Raw genomic sequence first — 21,090 nt, forward strand, 5'->3', positions numbered from 1 at the left:
ATGTAGGAAAAAACGAAGGTAGAGAACATGAAACCACGAGTGTGGTAAATACATAAAATGCTTATCATTTCACATTTGTTAGAAGGTGGGTTGAAAATCTGACCCTACGCTTGCTGGCAGCCAGTGCACAGGGAGAACAGCACTGGCTACAGTCATTTCACTGCTGGTACAAAAAACTCCCGCATCTGCGCAGGAGAAACCAACAACTCTAATGCTACGACCAGACCGCAACTTCTTCCGTGGGTCCTCTTAAAGGGCACCTTTCAACTGACTACCATGTTTCACAGGGCTGTTTCTTAAAAGGTATGCTAATGCGGGGGCACCTGGGTGGCTCAATTGCTTACACATCCTACTTCAGCTCAGGTCATGATCTCCAGCTTCCTGGGTTCAAGCCCCAAATCAGGCTCTGTGCTGACAGCTCCAGAGCCTGGAGCCTCCTTTGGATTCTGTGTCTCCCTCACTCTGTGCCCCTCCCCCACTCATGCTCTGTCTCTCTTAAACACACTTAACGAAAATTTATTTTTAATTAAAAAAAGGTATGCTAATGTGGAAAATTCAGTAAACACATTTGGATGAGGGATCCCATACCATGCAGTGAACATACAGCTCTGAGAACAGAGAGCTGATATTTGTTTAAAAACAAAAAAACAAAAAAAAAACTGTGGTAAATGAAACAGGAATTAAAAAAAGAAGATACTTCTAGAATATGGCTAAGATTATGCTGTTCTGTTTATTAACTATTGGCTTATAGCCTGTAGGTTAGCCCAAGATGTCTATTATAAAATGGTTCTAATGCTAGATACTCTTGAATAAGCAATATTTCACAGATGAAAACACTGGTAATGACAGAACAAAGTATCAGAGCGAGACTTAATCTATTCTGACATGCCTACCCCGTCAAGTCAATTTCAATTCCTTCTTAAAGGGAAAACAGTTATTACAATCACTAGGTAAAACTGCCATTTTACTGACTGCCTAAGATGATAAAAGAGGCCTGTTCAACCATTAACACAACCATTCTGACACTGACAATATTTTATTCAACACTATATTTATATCCCCTGGTAAAATTACAAATGGCGACTTTAAAGATGGCAAGAGCTTTGGGGACCAATTAGATAAATCTTCTTGTTTCGAAAAGGGAATACGACAGGCCCAAACAGACCGAATGACTTGGCTAAGTTCAGGGAGCTCACGGGTGGCAAGGCCAGGTGGGTACTCAGATGTTCCAACTGCCTAGCGCCAACTAAATTAGCTGCTCATTTCTCTGCTAGCACCTAAACACATTTAGCTCACACAGCTATTAGATCAACCAGTATTTGCCTCAGGTTTTCTACCAATGCTTCACAAAGACCTCATTCAACATATACTTGTCTGCTAAGATATAGAATGATTTTCTAGCTTAGAGTTTGCCATAACACTCATTGTTAAACTGCAATTAAGAGCAAAATCTAAAAAAAAACAAAAAACAAAAAAACTGAGCACTAATACCTGAGTGCTGGGAAGATGGTAATGTTTAATATTTAACAAACTGGTCTAGAATGACTTTACCCCAGTATCTGCTATAGTGTAAGTACAATCTCCAACATATAACCAAGCGTTCTCCTCGGGAGGGAGCTCTGAAACCAGTATTACAGAATACATTGCAGTAATTACAAACACAAGAGGCAGAATGGGAGGAAAAGTATCAAATGAGAATGACTTAAATTCAAAAGGTGGGAACAATTTCTCAATGAATATTTGGTGGTGGGATTTAAACATGTGTCGTTTTGTTTCTAGATGTTAAAAAAAAGTATACTCTGAAAGTACACTTGATTTCTTTTTTTTTTTTTTTTTTTTTTTTTTTTCAGTTTTAAACACAGTTTATGGTAGGGACTCAAATGCTGTAGTGGGGGTTCTGAAATCTTACCAGGGGACTTCTCAAACTAAGCAGCAGAAAACCCAAATTAAGAAAGGCACAATTAGGTAAGGGCTTTCTGTTTAGAGATAACTCGCCAGGTGCTATAACCACTCAAAGCTGCCTCCTGAAGAACAGAAAGGCCAGCAGGAGCCATGGATTGCCCTGACAACCACTCAGCCAGAATGCTACTGACAAGCAGAGATGCTGACACGGGAACGTGACCATGGACACCAGAGCATACCTTGGCTAAAGGCAACACAACACATTCTGGCACTCTTTCGCTTCAGACCGAGTGCATTTTTTTTTTTTAAATTTTTTTTTTTCAACGTTTATTTATTTTGGGGACAGAGAGAGACAGAGCTTGAACGGGGGAGGGGCAGAGAGAGAGGGAGACACAGAATCGGAAACAGGCTCCAGGCTCTGAGCCATCAGCCCAGAGCCCGACGCGGGGCTCGAACTCCCGGACCGCGAGATCGTGACCTGGCTGAAGTCGGACGTTTAACCGACTGCGCCACCCAGGCGCCCCAAGACCGAGTGCATTCTTAAACAATCCTGGTATACTAAACATACCTATGTTGACAAACTTTTTTCCACCCACAAAATACTGGCAGACAAGGATGAAAAATGTATATTTTCCAAACTTACTAAATCCTCCTCTAAAACACACTCATACCTGGGGCGCCTGGGTGGCACAGTCGGTTAAGCGTCCGACTTCAGCCAGGTCACGATCTCGCGGTCCATGAGTTTGAGCCCCGCGTCAGGCTCTGGGCTGATGGCTCAGAGCCTGGAGCCTGTTTCCGATTCTGTGTCTCCCTCTCTCTCTGCCCCTCCCCCGTTCATGCTCTGTCTCTCTCTGTCCCCCAAAAAATAAATAAACGTTGAAAAAAAGAAAATTAAAAAAAAAATAAAACACTCATACTTTTAGAAAAGGCCAAATATAACTGGGAAAGCTAACCTGAAATACTATTATGATGACAAGCCCTTGCAAGCTAGGATTTTATGAGCTATTGGGTTGCAAATATCACTTTTGTTGTTTTTTCCTGCTGTTTGCATAGGCTTCAGAGGTCTGAATGTTTGTGGCAAAAATATATAAAATACTTGTCTTTAGCCACAGGACTTTTCATATCAAATGGGGCGACCACAAACCAGTGAGACTTTAGAATGAAAAATGTCCCTACAGCCAGTTAATTTGATTTGCAGAAAATGGTTTAGTAGTCCTAGCCAAAACTAAGTGGCCAGGATATTTCTGTCAGTTTCTTTATGGTATGATTTTTTTTTTCAATATATGAAATTTGTCAAATTGGTTTCCATACAACACCCAGTGCTCATCCCAACAGGTGCCCCTCAATACCCATCACCACCCTCCTCTCCCTCCCACCCCCCATCAACCCTCAGTTTCTCAGTTTTTAAGAGTCTATTATGCTTTGGCTCTCTCCCACTCTAACCTTTTTTTTTTTCCTTCCCCTCCCCCATGGGTTTCTGTTAAGTTTCTCAGGATCCACATAAGAGTGTTTATGGTATGATTTCAAAGAGGCATATACAGAAGTAAACTCTTCTTTCAAGGGGTCTTTTATCAAACAAGTAAAATGGAAGCATTTCCATTTCTAAAGTTCAGTAAATTGACTTAATAGCATGGACTGGCAAGACTTAAAACCAGTTAGAAACCAAATATAAGGTTTCTTGGGACGATTACCTAGAGACGAAGTACTAACCACTGTCTCCCTATGATTAAGCCTCATAAGCCCCGCTGTATCATTTTCTTTTAAAGGGCATCCACATTCCTGCTGGGGCATGCTTCAGCACCAGGTGGGAACAGCATCAGGTGGGAAATATGGAGAAGAGGGCTTAGAGCTGATCATTTGAGAAAGCGCAGCCAGTCTTGGGCTCCGTAAAAATTCCACTTACTATTAAACAGGTTTAATAGAAAACTAAATTAATCTTTTGTTTAAATGCTGGTATAGGGGCACCTGGGTGGCTCAGTCAGTTAAGCGTTGACTCCAGCTACTTCCAGCCCCATGCCCAGCTCTGCACTGACAGTGTAGAGCCTGCCTGGGGCTCTCTGCCCCTCTCCCCCTCAAAAATACACTTTAAAAAATAACAAATGGTGCTACAGCAAAGGGGGTTCCTTGGGTTGTTTCACTGTATGGTATTATCTTTGACTGTAAAGTGCAGCATTTTTTTTTTGATGTTTATTTATTTTTGAGAGAGAGAACATGGGCGGGTGAGGGCAGAGAGAAAGAGAGAATCTGAAGCAGGCTCTGCACTGACAGCAGAGTCCTATGTGGGGCTCGAACCGATGAACAGTGAGATCATGACCTGAGCTGAAGTCAGTCGCTTAACCAACTGAGCCACCCAGGTGCCCCCAGCATTTTTTAATAAAGTACAATTTCGGGGCGCCTGGGTGGCTCAGTCGTTTAAGCGTCAGACTTCAGCTCAGGTCACGATCTCACGGTCGTGAGTTCGAGCCCCGCGTCGGGCTCTGGGCTGACGGCTCAGAGCCTGGAGCCTGCTTCGGATTCTGTGTCTCCCTCTCTCTCTGCCCCTCCCCTGTTCATGCTCTGTCTCAAAAAGAAATAAACGTTAAAAAAAATTTTTAAAAAGTACAATTTCAAACGTGGAAAACCTTCCCTCCAATTTGTGAAGTCTACCATTTTACATTTTAAGGAGTTTGCCCCTTTTCCTAGGCGTTAGTAATAAAATGCCCTTTCCCCATTCTCTTTCAAACACTCAAGAAAGGAAATTTAAAATATTTAAATATTTCCTCCAGCATTCAAAACTCTGAAGCCCTGAAATACTTGGAGGAAAAAAAACAAACAGGAAGTGAAAGTGACAAGATAATGGCATGGCTTCTTTTCTGCTTTTCTTTCAAACTGCGCAGCTAAAACGTTATTTTTCTAACAATCTGAAAGTAATCTAAAGGGGGGGAGGGGTGAGAAAACTCAGAGACGCGCTCCCAAATCACACACACCTGGAAGGCTCTCGCTAATGGGTTCAGGCTCAGGGCTCGTGTCAGGCTCCATCCCCATCCGAGCTACGCGCAGCATTTCCCCCTGGCTTTTCCAGGGCGCATCCGCTCCCCTCCCTCTGCTCCAAGCTACGGTTCCACCCTGGCCACAATACAACTGTGTCAAGCCAGCTGTTACTCACCGACACACACACTCATGATTCACCCGCGTGTCGGAACAAAACGCGAGTTTTTCTTCCCTCTTTTTAGAAGGGAGGGGCTGGCGGTTTTCAGGCTGGAAATTTCACTTTCCTACGACAGTGCACCCCCGGGGGACAGCCCCTCCGCTCGATCGTTTTTCTATAGCTCCTCTCGGCACCGACCACCGAGCCGGCGGCAAAGTGGCTGAAAACTCCTGAGCGCGCGGTGGCCGCGAAGCAACCGCCTCCCGGGGAGATTTTGCTGCTCCCCGGGCCGCCGCCCAGTGGCCGAGGTGATGCGCCTCCTCGCCGCCCGGGCCTCGCCTTCCCTCGGCGCCTGGGACCCACGTCTGCGGCCCGGGAGCCCACCTGCCGCGGTCCGCCCGCGCGCGGAGCCGGAGGGCCAGCCACACGCAGAGAACTTGCCGGCCGGCCGCTCGGCTTTCGCCGCCGCCCAAGTTGCGCTACGCAAACTTTTCCAGCCGCCCTCCCCCCGCCCCCACCCCTCCGGAGCCGGGCTCGGTCGCACCTGAGGCGTCGGCGTTCGCGGCGGCGGATGCACTCGGCCCGCGGGTCTGGGTGTCGGCGGCAGCCGCGGGCGCCGCGGCCAGGGGCCCCTCAGGAGCATCATCCTGCCCGGGCGCGGGCTGCCGCGCGACTCAGCCGGCCATCGTCAGCCGCCGGCAGCAGGCGCTCTCGCGGCGCGCAGCCCGCCCCGCGCCTCCCACCGGCCCCCGCCTCCTAGCGCCGGGGCCGCGCCGCCGGGCGGGGGGCGGGCTAAGGGGAGGGTGTGTCCCGCTTCCCGCGGCTCTCGAACGCGCCCCGGCGCCGCGCGGGGCAGTTTTCTGTCCTCCGACCGAAAAAAAAAAAAAAAAAGAAAGAAAAGAAAAAGGGGAGGGGCGCTAGTGAACCGCCCTCCCCCAGCTTAGATTTGGAGGGGCACAGCGCCAACGCTTGGCCGGCTCATCTTTTTACCCGCGGAAGACCCTTGTGGAATGAACGAGAGCAGGCGATCACACCCTTGGGAGCTGTTGCTTTCAATGCTCGCTGTTAATTCTGGGTACTTAGCTTCTCGATTCCCGCCCACTGGGCAAGGAGGCGCGGGGGTGAGGGGAAGAGAGCGTCAGGGATCTGGAGAGAGGCAGGGTCCCTTTGGAAATTAATCTCAAAGACTGAGTGGGAAAGGAGGAGAGAAGCAGGTCGCCTAGGTTCCGGCTCGCACTTGGCTCCAAGGGTTGTGCTAAGGGCTGTGATGGCCAATGAGCTCCAATTAGAGGATCAGCTCAAGGCCTACTTCTGCCGGATGTTTGCTGTTCTCTAGATGGTGGCCCACCTGCAGCTCTTTGGGACCGTCTCTCCCACAGAATTGGCTACTCTTTGCAATCACGTTTTTAATGGAAAGAACTAAGGAAATGGAACGTAGTGTTCCCAGCAAGTGGGAAATGTAATGTTTTGTCTTGGAGACTTTGTTTAAAAAAACAAACAGCATTTCAGAGCAACCTAATCCAAGCTGAGAGCTTGGATTACTTACTTACAATACAGCTCCTAGATAAAATACAGGATGCCCAGTTAAATTTCAATTTCAAATACACAACACAGTATTTAAGTATGTCCCAAATATTGCATGGCTCAAACTCGTTAAAGAAAAATAGAATATTTGGGATATACTTAGATTAAATTATTTGTTGTTTATCTGTAATTCAAATTTAACTGGCATTCTGTGTCATAAATTGCTAAGTCTGCAAAAGGCTTGAAGTAATGAATAAGAACTGCCAAACAATGCAACAAGTGGCAAATCTCTCCTAATAATGATCTTTCTTCATTGAAAAAAGACGGAGATTTCTATGATAGCAAAAGCTTTGCCACCATTAAAATCTAATTCATATGTGTTAACTAGCATCTGTGTTTCAAAATACAATTGCCCTGGATGGGGACACATGAAACGTTAAGTCCACGTGGGAAGGTAATTTACCTGAGTTCTTTCCTCAGTCCAAACAGGGGCGGGGGAGTTAATTTTGGCTATTGTGAATACTACTGCAATGAACATGTGAGTGCAGATATCTTTTTTGTGACACCGATTTCATTTCCTTCAAATACATACCCAATAGTGGGATTAGCTGGGTCCATGGTAGTTCTATTTTTAATTTTTTCAACACCCTCCATTGCATTTTCTATAATAGCTGTACCAGTTTACATTCCTACCAATAGTGAGCAAGGATTCCCTTTTTTTCTAATAGCCAAGATATGGAAACAACCTAAGTGTCTATGGAGAGTTGAATAAATAAAGAAGATGTGACATATAATTATGTATCTGTTATATATGCTCTATTACATATTATATATCTATTGTGTACTATTAATAAATATATAATGTAATATTATTCATCTGTAAAGAAGGAAATTCTGCCATTTGTACCATTATGGATGAATCTGGAGGTCGTTATGCTAAGTGAAACAAGTCAGACAAAGACAAATACTATATATGTGGAATGTAAAAGAGTCATTCTCATAGAATCAGAGAATAGAACAGGGGTTACCAGGGGCTGGGAGATGGGGAAAATAGGGAGCTATTGGTCAAAGAGTACAAACTTTCAGTTGTAAAATAAATTCTGGGGACCTAATGCACAGCATGATAACCATAGTTAATCATACTACATTGTATGCTTGAAATTTACTAAGAGAGTAGATCTAACTTACCACATCAAAAAAAGTAACTATGTGAGGTGACAGATGTGTTAATTAACTTGATTGTGATAATCATTCACAATGCATACATATATCAAGCCATCGCATTATACACTTTAAATATATACACTTTTTATTTGTCAATTATATCTCAACAGAACTGGGGGAAAAAGAAGAAAAAGGAAGAAAAGAGTTTAGGGAGAAAATGGAGAAGAGGAGGAGAAAATGTCTATTTTGGAGCACAGACTCTGCCTGTACATATCATTGTAATACTTTTTTCCCAATAGTTTTCTGGCTACATTCCCCTTAATTAAATTTTCTTTTTTTTTTTTTAATTTTTTTAACGTTTTTATTTATTTTTGAGACAGAGAGAGACAGAGCATGAGCAGGGGAGGGGCAGAGAGAGAGAGACACACAGAATCTGAAGCAGGCTCCAGGCTGAGCTGTCAGCACAGAGCCCGACGCAGGGCTCGAACTCACAGACCGCGAGATCATGACCTGAGCCGAAGTCGGACGCTCAACCGACTGAGCCACCCAGGCGCCCCTAAATTTTCTTTTTTTTTTAAAGTTTATTTATTTATTATGAAAGAGAGAGCATGCACTGGAGAGGGGCAGAGAGAGAGGGACAGAGAGAGAATTCCAAGCTAACAGCACAGAGCCCAACGTGGGGCTTGATCCCACAAACCCATGAGATCATGAACTGAACAGAAATCAAAAGTTGGACACTCAACCAACTAAGCCACCCAGGCACCCCTCCCTTTAATTAAATTTTCATAGCACAACAATTTTGTCATACTTTCTACAGAGATAATAGAAAAGATGACTGTCTTTTCTCTAGCATGTTGATGTGTTTTATACCACTGATAGCTTAGAAAAGTGTCTTTAAGGCTTACAACTCACTATTGGTAATGTCTTAATTCTTAGGAATGTTCTTAAATTTGGGGAAACTTCCCTCAAGTGTTTTTCGTGTATGAGCTGTAATAATTCATTGGAAGAATATTCCACAGAGCAGCTTCTGGGTTCTTTCATTTCAAGTGTCATCTTTCGCTAGCCACAAACTTCCGGTAGCTTGGCACAACAGGACACATTCATACAGCAGTACAGTCTTTGGTTCTGTGCTTTTGGGTCACAACATGGGGTAAGTTGGCCCAGTAGGTGACAGGAGTATTCTTGGAAGTCATTTCTACATGGGTGTGGCTAGCAATAATCTAGTAAACCTGGAAGTGACTGTAAACCACACAAAAATATCCCACTAAATCCAAACTAAATGTATCTCCAACTTGACTTCCTTTTTGCTGGATCTGGAAAATGGCCATAATTACTCAGCCAACTGACACAAGAAAATGTGTGATAGAGAAGTGGTTGGGGAAAAAAGAGCGAGAGGTCTTTATTTCAGTTAAAATATCTCACTTTCGAGGCACCCGGGTGGGTCAGTCGGTTAAGCGTCCAACTTTGTTTCAGGTCATGATCTCACTGTTTGTGGGGCCAAACCCCTACATCGGGTTTTGCGCTGATTAGTCCCTGCTTGGGATTCTCTCTCTCTTCCTCTCTCTCTGCCCCTACCTGACTCATGCTTTCTCTCTCTTTCAAAATAAAGTAAAACTTTTAAAAAAAGTCTTACTTTTAGAAAAATTACAAAAACGTATCACCACGTGAATACGTTGCCAGAGACCCTCACTCCACTGCAAGTGTCTTGGAAGAGGTTTGTGCACGTAAAGATCCCTGAAACTTTAAAGTTTATTTTTATTCATTTTGAGGGAGAGAGAATGTACACACGTGCCCATGTGTACTCAGGAGCAGGGGAGGGGGAGAGAGAGAGAGAATCCCAGGCAGGCTCTGCACTATCAGCACGGAGCCTGATGTGGGGCCCAAACTGCAATATCGTGGCCCCAGCAGAGATCAAGAGTCAGACATTTAACCAACTGAGCCACCCAGGAGCCCCTGAAACTTTAAACTGAATCAACTTTGCTGGCACCCAAGTCCTCAATAAATGCTGTTATTATAACTATAAACCATTCCATGGCACTCAGCGCCTGCCTATTTTGTAGCATTTATCACACTATGTATTTGCACTTACGTCTGGCTCTCCAGCTAGATTATAAATGCAGGAGCAGGTGCTTGGTTTTATTAATCTTTGTGTCAGAGTGCCTAGCACTGTACCTGCTTAAGAAACTCAGCCAACAATGAATGAATGAAAATTATGCTAATGGAAAGGGAGAGATATTGCAAGAACAACTTAAAACAGATGTGACTGAATAAAAGTCCAGGCACTATGGATGCAGGTAGACAGGAAAGCAATATGCAGAAATAGGAAGTACTTAGGTCAAGTGCTTCAAGGGAAGGAACAAAGACCTCAGAACTAAAGAGAAATGCAAGATTACAGGAAGGGTCTTAAAAATTGCCCTTGTGATTCCATTTATGTAACATGTCCAGAGGAGGCAAATCTATAGAGACAGGGAGTAAATTAGTAGTTGCCGAAGCCTGGCAGTGGAATTGGGAGTGACATGAATGAGCATGAGGAATCTTGTTGGGGTGATGAAATGTTCTAAGTTGGATTGTGGTAATTCTTCCCTAAATCTATAAATTTGTCAAAAATCATTTGTACACTTTAAATGAGTGACATTATGGCATGTAAATCATACTTCGATAAAGCTGTTTAGTTTTTTATGAAAAGGGAGATCATAGATTCCCATTTGAAAAGGCTGTAATAATATGTAAGTAGCATAGATGAACTAGCCCCCATTAGGTAATTGTTCTCCCGAGATTCCCATACATTGTAGGGAAGTTTGTTGTGCACCAAAGAGATCTATGTGTGCTGAGCTGCTGTGTAGACAGAGCCTCCGCAATAAGCCCTTTCCATCCAGTGTCCAGAGGCTCTCTCCCAGCAGTGTCAGTTGCCAGGGGTGCCTGGGTGGAGTAACTTACTCCCCAGGTTACCAGAAATATATGGTTAGTCTCCCATCCAAGTACTAACCAGGCCCCACCCTGCTTAGCTTCTGAGATCAGATGAGATCGGGCGCGTTCAGGGTGGTATCGCCGTAGACCGGAAATACATGGTTAGTAAAAAGAAATGATGTTTGAAATAAATGGACATTTCTGGTCTGTGGAATAGTTTTCCAATTATTACAACTCATATATGAAAAACACTTGATGGAAGTTTCCCCAAATTTAAGAACAGTCCTAAGAATTAATATAACATTACCAATGGTGAGTTGCAATGCTTAAAGACACTTTTCTAAACTATCAGTGACATAAAACAGATCAACATGCTAGAGAAAAAAGTTCTCTTTTCTATTCTCTCTATAGGAAGTATTACAAAATTGTGCTGTGAAAATTTAATTAACGGGAATGTAGCCAAAATACTGTTGGAAAAAAGTATTACAGTTGATGTGTAGGGACAAAAGATTTTTAAAAATATTTTCCTTTCAGGGGTTTGTGCTTTTAAAACAATTATTACTTATGGCTTATTTACTCTAATTATTCATTACCATGCCAAGTTTCATTCTTAACTTTTTATTATTTTTCTTAAAGAGAGTCTTCCAAATTATATAAGCTTTATTCTCCACAAAAGCTGGATGAGCCTCTGTGGGTCAAGTATAAGCACTTTATATTGTCTTGTCTAATCAATACAAAAACCTAATGGGTTAAGTGTTATTCGCTCCCTTTTACACATGAAACAACTGAAACTTGTAGGTTAAGTAACTTATCTAAGGTTATATAGTCAGAATTCAAGTATGGAATTATACATCTATGACCCCAAGATTTTTAGACTCACAACCCCAAGATAATCTTGCCTATCTCTTTTTTTTTTTTTTTTTTAATTTTTTTTTTTCAACGTTTATTTATTTTTGGGACAGAGAGAGACAGAGCATGAACGGGGGAGGGGCAGAGAGAGAGGGAGACACAGAATCGGAAACAGGCTCCAGGCTCTGAGCCATCAGCCCAGAGCCTGACGCGGGGCTCGAACTCCCAGACCGCGAGATCGTGACCTGGCTGAAGTCGGACGCTTAACCGACTGCGCCACCCAGGCGCCCCTTGCCTATCTCTTTTGATATCACCTAACACTTGACCTTCCCATAACCACAGCCAGGATTAGGGTGAGGTGAATTGTTGATGAGCAGATTCAAAGTCAGTCTTTATTTAAAATTTTGATATGCTGTTCATTATGGATTTTTTTCATTAATTTTGATTTTTTAAAAACATTACATTAAACAACCAACACCACAGAAATACACACAATTATAAGAGAATATTATGAAAAACTATATGCTAAAAATTGGACAACCTAGAAGAAATGGAAAAATTCCTGAAAGAGCAAGAAATAAAAAACTTAAATAGACCAATAACCCACAAAGAAATGGACTCAATAATAAAAAAACTCGCAGGATGCCTGGGTGGCCCAGTCAACCGGTTAAGCGTCTGACTCTTGATTTCAGCTCAGGACATGCTCTCACACTTCCTGGGTTCAAGCCTGTTGGGCTCTATGCTAACAACACAAAGCCTGTTTGCGATTCTCTATCTCCCTCTCCTTCTGCCCCTCCTTCACTCAGTCTCTCTTAAAAATAAATAAATAAACATTAAAAAAGCCTCCTAACAAACAAAAGTCCAGGACCAAATGCCTTCACCAGCAAATTCTACCATTTATTTAATTTCTTAAATGTTTCTCTGTTTATTTTGAGAGAGAGGAGAGAGGAGAGAGGAGAGAGAGAGAATCCCAAGCAGGCTCCATGCTCAGCATGGAGCCCCACACAGAGCTTGATCCCACAAACCGTGAAATCATGACCTGAGCTGAAATCAAGAGCCGGACCTTAATGGACTGAGGCACCCAGGTGCCCCAAATTCCACCAAATATTTAAAGTTAATACCTATTCTTCTCAACTACTCCAAAAAAAAAAAAAAATAAAATAGGAAGGAAAACTTCCAAATTCATTCTATGAGACCAGCATGAACCCTGACACCAAGACCAGATAAAGACACCACTAAAAAAGATACTACAGGTCAATATCCTTAATGAACATAGATGCAAAAATTCTCAATAAAATGCTAACACACTGAATCCAACAATACATTTAAAAAATCATTCACCATCATCAAGTGGGATTTATTCCTGGGTTGCAAGTGTGGTTCAATATTTGCAAATCACTCAATGTGATACATCACACTAATCAAACAAAGGATAGGAACCATATGATCATTTCAATAGATGCAGAAAAAGCATTTGGCAAAGCATCCATTCATGATAAAAACTCTCAACAAAGGCTTAGAAGGGCACATACCTCAACACAATACAGGCCAATGAAAAACCCACAGCTTGTATCATCCTCAATGGGGAAAAACTGAGAGGTTTTCCTCTATAAGACAAGGATGTCCACTCGTACCACTTTTATTCAACATAGTAGTGGAAGTCCTATCCACAGCAATCAGACAACAAAAAGAAAGGGCATCCAAATCAGCAAGAAAGAAGTAAAACTTTCACTATTTGCAGATGACAGGATTTCTATATATATAGAAAACTGGAAAGACTCCACCAAAAAGCTGCTACAACTGATAAACGAATTCAGTAAAGTCACAGGATACAAAATCAGAGTACAGAAATCTGTTGCATTTCTGTACACCAATGATGAAGCAGCAGAAAGAGAAATTAAGGAATCAATCCCATTTACAATTTGCACCAAAAACAGTAAGACACCTAGGAATAAACCAAACCGAAGAGATGAAAGATCTGTACTCTGAAAACTATAAAGCACTGATGAAAGAAATTGAAGATGATACAACGAAATGGAAAGATATTCCATGCTCAGGGACTGGAAGAACAAATCTTTTAAAAATGTCATACTACCCAAAGCAATCCACAAATTCAATGCAATCCCTATCAAAATAGCAACAGTGGTTTTTTTCACAGAGCTAGAACAAACAATTCTAAAATTTGTATGTTAATGCACATGACTCCAAATAGCCAAAGCAATCTTAAAAAAGAAAAGCAAAGCTGAAGGCATCACAATTCTGGACTTCAAGTTATATTACAAAGCTGTGGTAATCAAAACAGTATGGTACTGGCACAAAAATAGACACATAAATCAATGGAACAGAATAGAAAACCCAGAAATGAACCCACAATTATATGGTCAATTAATCTTTGACAATGGAGGAAATAATACCCAATGGGAAAAAGACTGTCTCTTTAACAACTGGTGTTGGGAAAACTGGACCACTTTCTTATTTTTTTCAACTTTTTAAAAAGTTTATTTTATTTATTTATTCATTTATTTATTTATTTATTTATTTAATTTTTTTTTTTCAATGTTTATTTTTGGGACAGAGAGAGACAGAGCATGAATGGGGGAGGGGCAGAGAGAGAGGGAGACACAGAATCAGAAACAGGCTCCAGGCTCTGAGTCATCAGCCCAGAGCCTGACGCGCGGCTCGAACTCACGGACCACGAGATCGTGACCTGGCTGAAGTCAGACGCTTAACCGACTGCGCTACCCAGGCGCCCCCATTTATTTATTTTTGAGAGAGAGAGAGAGAGAGAGCTAGTGGGGAAGGGGCAGAGAGAGAGAGGGAGATAGAGAATCCCAAGCAGGCTCTGGACTGTCAACACAGAGCCCAATGTCGAGCTCAAACTCACAACCATGAGATCATGACCTAAACTGAAACCCAGAGTTGGACACTTAACCGATGGAGCCACCCAGGTGCCCTGGACCACTTATACATACACAAAAATAAATGCAAAATGGATTAAAGATATACAAGTGATCTTTTTAAAATCCTAGAAGACAACACAGGTAGTAACTTCTTTGATATTGGCTATAGAAATTTCTTTCTATGTATATCTTCTGAGGCAAGGGAAACAAAAGCAAAAATAAACTGTTGAGACTACATCACAATAAAAAATGTTTCTTTCTGCACAGCAAAGGAAATAATCAACAAAACTAAAAGGCAACCTATGGAATGGGAGAAGATATTTGCAAATGATTTATCTGCTAAAAGGTTAGTATCCAAAACTAACACTCAACAGCTAAAAAAATGAATAATCCAATTAAAAAATGGGCAGAAGACATGAATAGACATTTTCCAAAGAAGACATCCAGATGGCCAACAGACACATAAAAAGATGCTCAACATCACTCATCATCAGGAGAATATAAATCAAAACTACAATGAGATACCACTTCATACCTTTCAGAATGGCTAAAATAAAACACACAAGAAACAAGTGTGGAGGTTTCTCAAAAAGTTAAAAACAGAACTACCCTACGATCTTACCTAGAAATTGCACTACTACGTATTTATCCAAACAATACAAAAATGCAGATTCAAAGGGATACACGCATTTGATGTTTATAGCAACATTATCTACAAATTATGGAAACATCCCAGGTATCCATTGACTGATGGATGGATAAAAATGCGGTATATATACAATGAATGCTATTCAGCCATCAAAAAGAATGAAATCTTGCCATTTGCAATGACGTGAATGAAGTTAGAGAGTATTATGGTAAAACAAGTAAGTCAGAGAAAGACAAATACCATATGATTTTACTCATACATGGAATTTAAGAAACAAAACAAATGAGCAAAGGGGGAAAGAAAGAAGAGAAAGGTGGGGCACCTGGGTGGCTCATTCAGTTAAGCATCCGACTTTGGCCAGGTAATGATCTCACAGTTCATGGGTTCGATCCCTGTATTGAGCTCTATGCTGACAGTCCAGAGCCTGGAGCCTGCTATGGATTCTGTGTCTCCCTCTCTCTCTGCCCCTCCCCCACTCACACTCTTGTCTCTGTCTCTCTCTCAAAAATAAACATTTAAAAGAATTCTTAAAAAGAAAAGAGAGAAAGGCAAATCAAGAAACAAACTCTTAATTATAAGAAACAAAAAACAAAAAACAAAAAACAAAAAACGATGGTTACCAGAGATGAATAGGTGATGGGGATTAAGGAGTGCACTTGTCATAATGAGCATCAGATGATGCATGTAACTGTTGAATCCCTATATTGTACACCTAAAACCAACACAACACTGTATGTTAACTAAAAAAATTACATTAGGGCACCTGGGTGGTTCAGTTGGTTAAGTGTTTGGCTCATGACTTCAACTCAGATTATGATCTCACGGTGCTGACAATGCAGAGCCTACTTGGGATTCTCTCTCCGTCTCTCTCTGCCCCTCCGCTGCTCTTGTGCTCTGTTTCTCTCTCTCTCTCTCAAAATAAATAAATTAAAAAATTAGATTTACATATTATCTTAATGATTGAGGCTTTAGTGCCCCTTTAAAATTTTGAGCCCTCGTTTTAGCCCTGTGTTATATTCTTAATTAGGACTTCAACATTTAGATTTGTACATTAACTTATAATAAAACTAGTCCATAGATTTTATCCACTGACTCTTACACAAACTGCTCTTGAAGACACTACTCACTTATGTCCTCAAACCACCTTCCATTTGCAGAACTCAATTTTTCACAGATAAGCCAAACAATAATGATATTGGATTATTTAGGGTTAGTACTGCTTGTCTGCCACTGGCAAAGAGTCTAGCCTCAGTTAAGGTGCTTAAAGGAAAGTTTATTTACAAAAACTTTATATTTTTTGTCACCTGGTCTTATAAAATCATCTGAATTGAACAACCTCTCATAGGTCCTCTGCAGATGCCAGCAATACAGGATTGTAGGATGGACAGGCAGGACAGTTGAGGGCTCAATCCCCTCAGATACCTTACTTGGAGGCTCCCCCTGATTAAATTCTAGAGAAGGATATTCCTTTTCCCTATTCTGCCTCCAGGCTGTAGGCCTTCATTTTTATTTATTTATTTGTTTATTCATTCATTCATTCATTCATTCATCGTGTGTGTTGGTGCTCACTCGTTGGGTAGCGGTGATGGAGGGGGGGTGGGGGGGGAGAGGGACAGAGGGAGATGGGGAGAGGGAATCTTAAGCAGGCTCCATGCTGGCCCTGGGCTTGACCTGACAACAGTGAGATCACGACATGAACTGAAATCAAGCGTCAGGCGCTTAAGGGATTGAGCCACCCCAAAGCCCCTAAGGCCTTCATTTTTAACAATTAGAGTCATAAAGGACTTTGTACCCAAATTAGAATATTTATTTTCAAACACTTATGGATGACTCACAATATAATGATCATATATCAGGCCTCAAAGGAATTCTCGAAAAATTTTTTAAACCTGGTAACAAAAAGCTATGTTTATGAAGTTAGAAATTAACAAAAAGGCAAAGCAGCACTACCATTGGAATTTATTTTTATATTAAATATAACTTATTGTCAAATTGGTTTCCATACGACACCCAATGCTCATCCCAGGTGCCCTCCTCAATGCCCATCCCACTGGAATTTAAATGACACAAATAGTCATGGATTAAATAGAAAATAAGTGAAAAATTGGGAACTATTTTAAAAGTGACTAGAAATGAAAGACTTAATATTAAAACTTCACTACTCAGGAAATTACATGGTCTTAAATGAATTTATCAGAAAACAGAAAAGTTTGAAAATAAACTAAGCTTACCATCCAAGAAGCTAGAAAAACAGCAGCAAAAATAAACCCAACAGAAATAGTAGAAAGGAACTGATAAAGGTAGAAGCAGAGAATGAATCAAACTTCCTCTACGGTTATTCTGAAGCAACGTCTCCCCATAATAGAGTGAGTCAATAAAACCAAAAGACTTCTTTTTTTTTAATTTTTTAACGTTTTTTTATTCTTATTTTTGAGACAGAGAGAGACACAGCATGAACGGGGGAGGGCCAGAGAGAGAGGGAGACACAGAATCCGAAACAGGCTCCAGGCTCTGAGCTGTCAGCACAGAGCCCGACGCGGGGCTCGAACTCACGGACCGTGAGAACATGACCTGAGCCGAAGTCGGACGCTTAACCGACTGAGCCACCCAGGCGCCCTAAGACTTTTTTTTTGTATGTTTGTTTTTTTAAGACACCAAGACAGGCAACCCTGAAACAAGAATGATCAAGAAAAAAGAAAGAAGAAATACATAAACATAATAGAAAGGATGAAAAAAGCTAATTGAGAAAAGAAAAAAGCTAACCCTCAATTAATAGTTGCTTATACCAATAAGCAAACTATAAAGACTATAAAGATCATACTTGGCTCAACAAAGAGAACCTGAATAGATCAATGGTCATAGATTCAAACAGTGGTTAATGATCTACCTGGAAAAATGTCCTAGGCCGATGGACCAGTTCAATCAAAACCTCAAGAATAGATAATACCTATCTTATACACCAAAATCTATCCAAATTGTTCCAAAGCATCACAACAGATGGGAAGCTATTGAACTTATTTAATAAAACTAGCATAATGCTGATCAAAATTAAACAAGTGAATACTATAAAAGCAAACTGCAGACTAACAGTTCAAACCCATTATTGTTCAAGGGTCAACTGTATCTACTATGTCTGGGAGTTACACAACACTTGGCATATTTGTACCATATAATTCTCAAAAAATTCTTAGCACAGAATGATCTCTAATAGGGATACTAAGTTTAGGGACTTGCCCCAGGTCACATAGCTACCAGAGACACTAGAATTCAAGTTTTCTTCTGTGTGGCTCTCAAACCCTGTTTTTTTCTACTAGAGTTGGTCTAATGTGATAGGAGAGATCCAGGGCTAGAATTGAGTTCTTTTTCACTGTCAATTTTGTTTGACCATACCTCTCAGACCATTTTCCAATTTCTATTCAGCACAGTATAGAAGGTTAGTTGGCATTCTTTACCTAGTGGGAGACAGACACCTTAATTTTTGAAGAGTTTAGGTCATCAGTGACCCCCTCCTTTTTTTTTAAACTGAATTTCTGTAATATTCCATTAACTTTGAGAATTCAACATAAAAATATTAAGAGGCATTCTGAAAAACCCTGTAGGTCCCAGATATAGTCCTATCTGCCCCACTGCATAACAGGAAATTAATTCCTTTTCACAGTCAGAATCAATTCCCTCTGGCTGTTGGTATACAAAGCCAACTTACAATTCAGTGGGAACATTATTGTGTCGCCCAGTAGAAGCATGTCGCTTTTGGGAACTAAGAACCCAAATTCTGTGAACAGGTTAAGAGCGAAACCTCTTAGTTCCAATCTTGATTCTTAGACCCGTGTGTTCTGGCTATGGGAGAAAAATTTTGGTTGCAGACTTACAACATATACTCCATCTTGTGAAACAGTACACCAGCAGTCACTTTAACTGAGTCTTTGCTAGGACATTCCACTTTTCTATCAGGACTGCTGTCTTTTGAGTTGACAGGTTGTGGTAAGACCAGTGAATTCTCATTGCCATTACTTCTTTTGCCATGGGATGGGTTATGTGATCAGAAGCAATGTTGTGGAGGTCCCATGGTAATGATGAAGGCATTCTGTAAGCCCATAGATGGTGGTGTTGGCAGAAAAACCGCAGGCAGGACAGGCAAAGTCATACCCAGATTACGTGTCTACTCCATTGGTGACAAATTGCTCCATGACAGAAAGGTCCAGTGTAATCAACCTGCTAGTGGGTAGCTGCCTTGTTTCCCAAGGAATGATGCCATATTGAGAAATCAAAGTAGGTCTCGGCTGAGAACAGGTTAGGAATATAGTAGTTGGTAGCCATTTCAGCCTGGGTGAGGGGACATCCATATTGTTTAGCCCATGCATAGCTTCTATTCTCACAGATACAGCAACTTTGTACACAGGCCACTGAGCCAAATGCTAGGGTGGCTAAGGAAAAAGGCTGACCTTCACAGATGGTCACTTTGGCCACCTGACTGAGGTGGACGATTTTTGCTGCAGACGCCCTTTGTTGTACATTCATTTAGAATACAGATACTATCTCACTGTGTCCATTTAATGAAATCCATCCATATACCTGTGTCTCCAAACCTCTTTGTCATTAACTTCCAATCTTGATCCTTCCAAGTCCCCTATCATTTAAGTAGCCATCAGCTACTGCCTGGGAGGCCGTACAGGCCATCTTAGTCTGGACACTTGTACAGTTTGTGTTCTGTCCATAAAGAGGATTTCCATTCACCACTGCACTAATACTATAGCAGTCCAGTTGGTGCTGGGTTCTCATGTTTTCTTCCTTAGTTAACTGGTTACAGGGAAATACCTCACGAGGCCATAGATGGGAAGTTACGCGAAGGCCGAAGGAGCAGCTGCCCTCATCATCTAAGCCACCTGCTCACGCAACTTACCTCAGGCCCAGCTGGGCCCAATATCTTATACACTATTTCCATTTAACAGTAGACCACAGTTGGGCCTGCTTAGTCTTACTGGCCGGTTCACACCGGTCAGCTCACATCACAAGAGCACTTGGTATCTTGTAGTGGACAGTCCAGTAGCAGTCTAGGAGATGTTCTCAAAAACAAAGAAGTTTTGTTTTGTTTTGTTTTGTTGCAGAAGATATGGGTGCTCTAACACCCTTGAGAGGTCTGTAAATCTCCATTGAGACTGCATACGGCATTCATATTTGCCACAGACACTCCAGCTGGATCTGCCAGGTCAGTGAAGCCTGAGTGCCAGAGCGGTTTGCACTGCGGCCTGACTTGGGGCGGAGCTGGCTCTTGCTCTGACCGCACTGCAGACGGGCAGCCTGATACGTTACCTGCTGGACGGGTGGAAGCAGCACACGGAACTGTGGGATGGGTAGCTTCTAAGATCCAAACAAACACAAGCATCGTACATAGTGCTGTGGAAGGTGACACAAGAAACGGCAACTTGTCTTTCCTTTTGGAGGGAGTCTTGCAACAAACTCCAGACCTCGGACCCTGCAGAAACTTCCCACATGGTGCACTCCTGAGTTTTCGTGGGGCTTGTACTCACCTTCTGGCACTATCCCCATTCTCTCCCTCAGACTTTCCTTCAATTTCTACCTAGCGCTGTATAGTAAGTTTCTTCTTTTATCCCAAAAAGACTGTTTCTTTACTTTTGTTTCCAGGTTTTCATTTCATCTCTAAGTTAGAATTATTCAAAATTGATTCAACATTTACTGAATGTCTCTGAAGGGCCAGGCATGGTGGCGGTGGGGGTGGGCACGAAGACAACACGCTGTCTTAGTCTGAGGGAGAACATAGTTCCTCTATTTAAGGGAGAGCATCAATTACAACACAGTACGACAGGGGCTATGACAGAGATAGCACAAGGTAGCATGGAAATACACAGGAGGGGCTTCTAAGCTAGGTGGGGGAGTGGTCAGGGAAGGCTGCCAGGCAGTAGCCATTTTCAGGCTGAGTTCCAAAAGATGAGCAGGGCTCAGTGAATAAAGCCAGGATGGAGCTTTACTCTTTTCTAAGTAAGAGGCTTCCTTTTTCTAAGTAAGGGGAGCAGCACACGCAAAGCCTGGATATGAACAAAGGGCAGCTC

General features: G+C 41.9%; 1 protein-coding gene across 1 annotated transcript in view; it reads right to left on the minus strand.

The window, feature by feature from the left end:
• MCUB (mitochondrial calcium uniporter dominant negative subunit beta) overlaps positions 1-18,765 on the minus strand; it is a 111,887-nt gene extending 93,122 nt beyond the window's left edge. Inside the window, 3 exon segments of the mRNA XM_047857594.1 lie at positions 5,574-5,661; positions 6,020-6,130; positions 18,726-18,765. Of these exon segments, the coding sequence (XP_047713550.1) occupies positions 5,574-5,661; positions 6,020-6,130; positions 18,726-18,765 (239 nt within the window).
• Positions 18,766-21,090: the final 2,325 nt, after the last annotated feature.

Source organism: Prionailurus viverrinus, chromosome B1, assembly GCF_022837055.1.
Source record: "Prionailurus viverrinus isolate Anna chromosome B1, UM_Priviv_1.0, whole genome shotgun sequence".
Lineage (NCBI taxonomy): Eukaryota > Metazoa > Chordata > Mammalia > Carnivora > Felidae > Prionailurus > Prionailurus viverrinus.